We start from the raw sequence: 9,092 nt of genomic DNA on the forward strand, positions 1-9,092 counted from the left end.
AGTAATTGAAAAAAACAGAGTTATCTCAACAAATACCATGATCATTTACTTCTACATGTTATCTCTGACTCACACACAAAACAAAAGGACCCTGTGATCTTTGACATGCTCCATAGGCAAGGATTCTCTTATTGTAGTTTCACAAATAAAATTATCCTATTTTCAGAATCCAATATCACCAAAATGACAAAAAAACAGATAAAACACGAGAGTTAAGACCTAGTTACTAGGTCCCAATGGAAAGATACACTTTATATCAAACAAAATAAATATGTTAAAAAGTTGGTATAACAACTTAACCGTCTGAAGGGCTATTCCTACAGCATCTCAGGTTCTACCGTTTTCTTTATATAGACGAAAATACACGTACAGTACAAGTAACTAAATATACTTTTTTATCACATTTATTGGAGGGTGGGGTGGGGTGGGGTGGGGTGGGGTGAAATCAGCTTGTTCCGAAGTCCACCATTTCCCACCTAAATGGACGGAAAATGTACAGAACTTCAGGTGAGCCCCTGAAGAGGAGAGCAACACAAACACATACAGCGGCCATAGCCACCATTGAGAACATTGCAGGCCTGTACAGTAGGGAACGACCACGACTTCCATAAGCCAGCTTCCTATCACATAGCCCGCAGGGCCTAGCAATGGGTGTTCTCTCGGTCATTGTTATCTCTAAGCTGGTGGTTGTGTACACTTCATCTTTCTGGTTGTTGCTCTCAACGACAGCCGGAACACTAGGAATGTCAACCACGATATGTCCACTGGTTGCTTTCTTACTAATCTTCCTCTGCACCAGGTGAATGTAGGAATAATGTCCTCTCAAGCGAGCATAATCTTCTGGTGTGAAACCTGCGCCATCACGAGTGTTCTTCCATGCTTCAATTGCCACCTGTGTTGGCATATTATAGCATGTTCAGAGAATGCAGATAGTTAAACAGATAATAGCCTCATAAAAGTAGTAAATGCATCCAACAGATTATGGTATAAGAACAAGATTTACAACAGAAGGAATTAATACCTTTCCGGGATCATCTGTCAATGCATCCAGCACATCTTCATATCCGTCTATGCAAGCTGCAACATGAAGAGGTGTCAAACCTGCCGGCCCTACACAGTCAGGTCTAAACAAAAATTCCCCGTCAATCCCAACCAGAGATTGGTATTCAGAACACAGTTCATCTGCCACACTCTCAGGAGTATATGTTAATAGCAATTCCACCAAAGGCCTAGAATTCCTGCGCACAGCTCTATGCAGAAGACCCAACTCACTGAGAGCAAATTTCAAGAAAGAATTGTCTCCTGCGCCTACTGTTCCATCAAGAAGAATGTTCAACAGTTTCTTCACTACTGCACACCAGTCATGGTCTACGGAGAAATCCACAAGCCACTTGAACCGCTTCAAAGGATAGAGAACAGCATTAGGACCAAAATGATCTAACCTAGCCTTCAAATTATTTCTATGAAGCAGCCAACCCAGTTCATGAATAAAATCCATGGCTTGATTTCTTGCTTCCATATTACTTGTCTGCCCATTGACATAATCTGATGAAGACAATTCTAGATCACTCTCAAGCATACGGATCTCAGAGCAAACATCCTCCTCTGCAATTATGAACGGGAAGAAGCTATTGTTGACTCCGTGATCTTCAACCTGGATAAACAAAAGAGTCTCAGCATAACTTAAGACTGTATGCCACTTGGTTGGGAATGTGTCAGATTTTACAAAAAATGCATTCCATCCGACATTTCGACTGTACATACTATATATCATATGATAATATAGACACCAGATATCTTTTATAACATAAACAGAGTAATGCAGAACAAAAGGCGATCAACTGATACAGATAAGATGATGCACAAAATTCACTTTTCTGTAATATATGCACTGTGTCATGGCCATTCAAAATTTTAAAAGGTAAAATATTACTTGTCTCACCATCTCATTCCACATTAACTAATGAAATTCATTTACTTAAAATATTCCGATTGTTATTTTCTATCTCCAATAGAGTTAAGTTTTACTATTCGAGTGAGTCATCTCTGGCCCTACTAGTTACTTTCGCAGAGACATATGAATGAGCCTTCATATATTAGTCGGATGGCATATAGAGAAGTCTTGGCGTTAACCATCAGCATATTTCTGAGCAAGTACAAAGCAACATTTGCAGAAGAGCAAACATAATGTAATTACCCAGCCATGGGATAAAGTAAAGAGATTTCCCTGGGAAGAAACAAGTGAAGATAATGCGCGACGTTTGAGAAGCAGATTAAAACTTCATTATCGCTTATTGGTTTACAACAGCTGAAAACTTGTCATTGAGAAGGCTAGGGTGAGTGTGTGGGTTGTAGCAAGGTGTTAGGAGAGCTCTTGTGTAGCCGGGTTAGTAATCCTAGCCGGGTTAGTAATCCTAGGACAGTGTCTTTAGTAGGAGCCTCTAGTCAGGAGAGTTTGGGTGTGGTGGGTGTCTTTGGTCCGTGAGTGTATGTTACTACTAGGCGGGTGTCCTATCTCTTATTTGAATTGCTCGTATTTCGTATTTCTCTGATATCTATTTTAGTATTTCTTATTCCTTATTTCTGTTGTGTCATCCATTCTGCTTCATATTCCACTACGACCTTGTGTACTATTCTCTATCCTGAGCCGGGGGTCTATCGGAAACAGCCTCTCTACTTCTTCGAAGGTAGCGGCATGGACTGCGTACATTTTACCCTCCCCATACCTCACTTTGTGGAAATACACTGGGTTTGTTGTTGATGTTGTTGTTGTCAGGACCCTTTAGATAAATTGCCAACCTGCTACCTTTCCATGCACACATTTTCAATTTTATGCAAGTTTTTTGGGTATGTTGAAAATCCATTTGGGTATGTTGAAAATCCATAAGAACTACGCATGCCTATATTGCTCAACATACATATCTCTAAGCCATAACAAAGTCCATGAAACATAGGTTTAACTAGGTAGCACTTCAAGTAATTTCTTCTATAAATTAAAAGCTTATGCTCCTTTATGCTTCAAAAGATATGGAGATCCTTAATCCTCCTTTCTTATTTTCTCACCCACCCACCCACCCCTTCCAAAAAAACCTCCCTCTTCATCCTGTAAACTCATTAATTCTCGTACCTTATTCACCTTAATCTACTATCAATGAGGAATGTCTGAAACAGTACAAAAGCCACCAATGGACAAAACCACAAGTGTTGAAAATACCTGGCCCTAGCAACTGGATAATCCTCCAAGTCATCACCTCTAAAAGTATGAAAAAGAACATATGTCCCAAACAATAAACTCATTTTCTCAAGGTAGTATAATGATGAATGTTTACGAGTAACTTAGATGTATTTATATGTAGAAATCTCGTGTACCGTACTTGGGACATATGAAAAAGAACACGTCCCTCCCAAACAATACACACATTAATACTCTTTCTGGTCCATTCATGCACCATAAGGAAAAATTAACTAACAGGATGTTTTGACTAAAGTACCCTTATTTATTCTTTAATCTCAATTTAATACTACTATTCCTTTCACCATTTTAGTCTCTCTTCACATTTATTAGAGCAATGGTAAAAGTAAAAAAAAAAGTTGCTTCTTATCTTCTTTTTTCTTTTTTGAGAAGGATGAAAAAGCTGCTTCTTACCTCGATTTTCTAAAACGATGAACTATCTTAAAATCAATTACTTCATAATAACCATGGCAAGTAAATTGGACTAGAGGGAGTATCAATACGTATCATGCAACAGTAGCACGTTCAAGTCATTAGAAAGGCAGATGTCCTAACCTTTTCTTATCAAATTTTAGAAATCATGTTCAAACAGGAAAACAACAAGCTGAAGAAAAGGTTCACCTCAATAAATCCTCTTCCAGCGACTGCTGAAACAGAATATGTGAAATTTAGGGATTGGATCTTATCATCCTTGCCAACAACATCACCATGTTCTTCTACCTCATTATTAGCTTCTGGAACCAGGTAACTACCGTCTAAAGCACAAAGTAATCTGGCAACAAAAATCGAAGAAGAAAACAATAGACTTCACTAACAGAGTTGGCAAAGAAATGTACCGCCAAAATCCTCCCGAGTGTGGGAGAAGAAAAGTTTGATACAGTAATATCGCACACGTAATAATGATGCATACCTTGTGGATGGCTTAGTTAAATTATAGCCTTTGACTAAAAATTGAACCCTGCCAGATACTGGGACGGCTATGGGTCTGACACTTAATAGTGTACTGTCATCATTACTAACATAAGGCAAGGACATATCCAACAGAACCTGCCCTGCATCACATAAAAAGAAGAGAGAAGAATCTCAGCAAAGGACAGTACTGATGCAAAATTTTCCAGAAAAGATGTGTTCTAGCTGATGTAATATTTTGGGTTTCAGAAGGAATTTAAAATGGTAGAAGACATTAAATTTGAACAGACCATCACACACAAATGCAATTTGGTTCTGCACCCTAATGTAAATCCATCCTCTTGTCCAGAAGCTATCACCACCAGGGACATCCAAAAGCCTACTCAAACTGGAGCTCAGATTATAAGAAAGCTGTACAAAGCAATTACGTTACATGTCAAACAGGTTATCATAGACAGACAACTACTTCACATTAATGGCTTTTGATTAACATGCATTACCTCCTCCCATGCAGACTCGGGAAGACGCAGATATATCGTCAACACAATGCAACCAGGTCTAATGTAGCTCTCAATTTCTGTCGGACTGTGAGATAGCCAGTCAAGAATCTGCAGTTTCAAATGATTCAAAGAAAATTTTGGAAAAAAAAAAGGAAGTAAGATGACATTTAAGGTATCCAGAAACATACAACAAAATAAAAACCACGTGTGCTGGAGACGATGAAATACCTGAGCTCGTACTACAAATGGAAAATCACTTGGATCTTTTCCAAAAAGCTTAAAAACAATCCTATCTGTGCGGTTCTGCATCAAACAAAATAGAATTACGACAAAATTTGGGGAAATAAATGGATATCAACTTACTAGACTGGTTTGTTGTAGACTTCTGCCTCTCTTTCATTAAAGTTGACAGCCAAAGAAAGAGAGAACGACAAAAACAAAAACGTATATTCTACCGTTGATTTTTCAAATTTAAGAACAGAAATGGACTTTATAATACTCAAAAGCGCCAATAAGTGTAAATAGACAATTGGCAAGCTAATCCCCTTTGTCGTCGAGTGGATCGCCAAAGAAAGACGTAAAGACAAACACAGAAACTTAAATGATACCATTCACTGTTCAAATTTAGGAACAGAAATTAACTTTCTATACTCAGAAACACCAAAAAGTGTAAATAACGGTTGGCAAGCTAATTCCCTTTGTTGTTGACGACCGGTTTCTTGTCGACTTCTGCCTCTCTTTCATTAGAGAGGACAGAGAATTAAATGTTACCGTTCATTGTTCAAATTTAAGAACAGAAATTGAATTTATAATACTCAGAACCACCAACAAAGCGTAAACAGACAGTTGGCAAGGTAACCCCCTTTTTTAATTGAAAAAGGGAACAGTGGACATTTGGCAAGGTATTTTTCAAATGAAAGGAGAGATTTGATTGATAGGTTTCAACAGGCTAAAGAATCCTAGAAAACTATCATAATCCTGGATATTGCCTCTGTCCCTTTATCTTAGTCCACTGAAAAATGTTCCCCTTATAAAATAAGGTCTTTAGTCTTTATCCAGCTGATAATAAATAACTTGAGCCTATTTTCAAACAAAGTGCTTCAAACAAAAACAAGAGCATAAAGAAGGTTTTAAAGAGCAAATAAAGAGTAAACTAAAACAATGCAATTTGCAGCACATGTAAAACTTCCAAATCATAGTACATGATTATAAGGAGTACCTGATTGTCACCGCTGGAACTGGAAGGTGACTGAGCAGAAGCGGAGTCTGAATTTCCACTGGTTTGAGGTGGACTTGACTGGTGAGAGTCCTGTTGTAACCAAGATGGGCACTCAGGCACTGGGGATCTCACTAGATCTTCTCCACAATCATCCGAATCAACATAAGCATCATTCAAATCGAAGTCCATCAACTTGCTCCTGCCAGTGGTACTTTCCCTGCCTGGTGTGTAAGCTTGAGAATTGCTTTGAATGGGAAACAAAATGCCTGGACTTTGAGAGGACGCAGTCCGCGCATCTTCAAGCCTGACATCATGCACATCTAACCTCTTCTGGGGCATCTCAGTTGCAGAATTAGTGAACTGATGTTCTTTGGCTCTAGGAGGTGCCTGTGAACCATTTGAGATCAAAGAAGCTACTTCTGGATTGCGAAGGATTGACCTGTTGTTCAGCAAGTTTGAAGATTCTTGCAGAAGTCCAGATAAGCTTTTGTCTCCATTAGTTGTACCCTGGCTGGCAAGGCTTCTTAGGAGATGAGACAAAAGGTTCTGATCTTCAGTGGGGTTTGTTCCGTTGGCTGTAATTGATGAAAACAATAACCATGCAGTAAATTTAAAGCTCGAGATGCAAAAAATTTCAGAGCCAAGAAGAATAATTGAGAAAATTTTCAATCAATTCGCAAAGTCAAAACATATCAGAAGGAAATCTAGCAATCACTCACAGTGCATGTTGGAGAGTATCTTTAGCAAGCTCATCAAGGAATAACCACTAGCCTGGCCTTCATTCACCGAATTATTGTTCGCTACAGATTCCGATTGTGTCTTTCTCCTCCTTTTATTATGTCCAGCTAGACGTCTACGACAACTTCGTTTTCCTTCATCAAACTCTTGAAGAGCATGAAACCTGAGTACAAAAGCAGAATTCTTTGAAATATAACAAGAAAACAAATTAGACGGCCAAAGAAGAAGCAATAAAACACAGAAAATTCAATCTTTTTTGTAGGATTCACAAGACATGTCATCACTCAATTAAGCAATCAACTAAACCTCAAGCCCAAATTAATCTAAGTCAGTTGGATTAATCCTTTATGTTTTCCCCCTTCATTTGTACCATTTCATTCACAAGACTCCCCCTCCCACCCCACCACCACCACCAAACAACAACAACACCCCCCCCCCCCCCCCCCCCCCCCCCCCCCCCGCAAAAAAAAAAGAAAAACTACACCTTGTCCTACTCTGGAGAATAAAAATCCAAAAACACAAACTTCGATAGACAAACTACAGCAGAAAAGTGAACTAAAACAAAAATAAAGCAGCAGAAAGTCATTATGAAAGAGAGAAGAGACCTGCTGCACTGCTGGCAGAAACGCTGCATAACATTCCCAACGAGTGCCCTACTAGCCTTGGAGTGCATCTCACAAACCTTATGCCGCCTATGGTAGTCTTTCGCCTTACTTAGATCCGTCCCACAATCATCAACCTGGCATACAGCTCTGCTTCCAGCAGGTGCAACTAACTTTGTCCTTTTTCCGGCAGCTCCATCCCAGTTCCCACCCAGGTCCCTGCCGCCGGCATCGGCGGATGCGGCAGCTGGCTCACCTTGTCCACCAAGCTTCAACGAAAGTGGCCCAGAATCATCTTCTTCAACCACAACCACCCTCCTCCTTTTCTCCAATTCCCTTCTCTGTTGTTCCATCCCATGATTTACTTCCTCTGAACAAGAAGATGAACTGTTTGATGAAGCTAGATTTCCAGTTTCAACTGGGAAAAACTGCCTGCTCTGGTAATTTGGAGCGTTTTGATGAAGAGGGGTTGCTATAAAAAGATCTCCATCCCATTTCCAATCAGTCAGATCCCATTCTAAACTCCTCTTCCCTAGTCCCCGTAGATCCGGTCCTCCCATATGATAAAACCGCTCTCCAACACTCGCTTCCATCTAACTTGCTTGAAGATCCAAATCCAGACACTTAACACAAACTAAAAAAGAAGACGATCGGACAACTTGGAGCTACAGATCAGATGTTTTCAAAGAGAAAAAGCAGAAAGATGAGAACTAATCAGCTTCAGTACGGCCCCAAGAGTTGAGAAAGAGTAGAAAGATACAACCATGATACCAACTAACAGCAACCCACATACCCACCTAAAACTCAGCGTTGACTCGTGAATTACCAAGCTCAACAAGACGCATCTAGACCCAGAATTCCTAGAATTTAGCTCAAGCAACAACAAGAAACAGTAGCAAAAGAAAAGGGTAATAGACAGAATCTTGAACAACAAAAAGAGCTAAGTTTCCGGTGACAAAGAAAGAAACCGATTGACCGACGGTGGAAAAGAAGAAACGACAAAGGTGGATGGTTGGGGTAGTAGTGGGGAAGGTGGGGGTCGGGGGGTAGGGGAGAAGAAAGTAGTGAAATGTTCGGATGAATGATAAGATTGGAGAGGAATGTGAATGTGAATGTGAATGTGAATGTGAATTGGAAATGGAAATGGAAATGGAAGCGTGTTCTATAGGAGTGTTGCTCAGCTGTACTCATGAGGTGGTTTTCCCTTCTCTCTTTCTTTTTTTGAGAAAAATAGTACGCATGTCCGATAATCACAAAATCATATCATCACAAAATTATATGTTCAAATTATGATAAAATCACGAGATCATATATTTAAGTCATGAAAAAAACCTGTTATATATAGTAATCACAAAGTTATATATTCAAGTCAAAAAAAAGTCTTTAAAAAATATATATATAATATATCTTGTGATTCATATTTCATGCATTGCAGAAACTTTAATATATGAAATTAATAAAGTTATTATCATATATTGTGAGATTATATTTTCAAATCACGAAAATATTATTTGATAAAAATACAAAATAAAAGTACATATAATATATCTTGTTGTTCGAAAGCAGAAATTTTAATATATGTTATCAATAAAGTTATTATTATGTACTTACGAAGCCACATATTTAAGTGGTAAAAATAATTTTTGACAGAAAAATAAAATAAGGATACAAATAATATTTTTAAACAGACGTATGTACTGCTATTTTACTTTCTTATATTTTCCTCCTCCTTTAAGCTATAGTGTACATGTAATGTTTACTTTTCCTTACTTCCTCTTCGTTTCCTCACCTCTCTCACATCACATTTGTCCAAATCATAATTTTTACACTAATAACAAACTACTCCAAGAGTGTCCTATTAGGTTGGTTTGATGTACGGTATTAAAGTAAAT

At 38.6% G+C, this 9,092-nt stretch overlaps 1 protein-coding gene across 1 annotated transcript; it reads right to left on the bottom strand.

Moving 5' to 3' along the window:
* Nucleotides 1-212: 212 nt before the first annotated feature.
* Nucleotides 213-8,086, bottom strand: LOC107840523 (squamosa promoter-binding-like protein 1; the record flags this gene model as incomplete). The annotated part of the gene is given in 10 exon segments (XM_016684412.2): nt 213-892; nt 1,022-1,654; nt 3,854-4,004; nt 4,143-4,284; nt 4,432-4,552; nt 4,642-4,749; nt 4,870-4,944; nt 5,861-6,435; nt 6,580-6,761; nt 7,204-8,086. Coding segments are annotated over 10 exon segments (3,024 nt in total). The 3' UTR covers nt 213-445.
* Nucleotides 8,087-9,092: the final 1,006 nt, after the last annotated feature.

The sequence above is a fragment of the Capsicum annuum genome, chromosome 1 (assembly GCF_002878395.1).
Source record: "Capsicum annuum cultivar UCD-10X-F1 chromosome 1, UCD10Xv1.1, whole genome shotgun sequence".
NCBI lineage: Eukaryota > Viridiplantae > Streptophyta > Magnoliopsida > Solanales > Solanaceae > Capsicum > Capsicum annuum.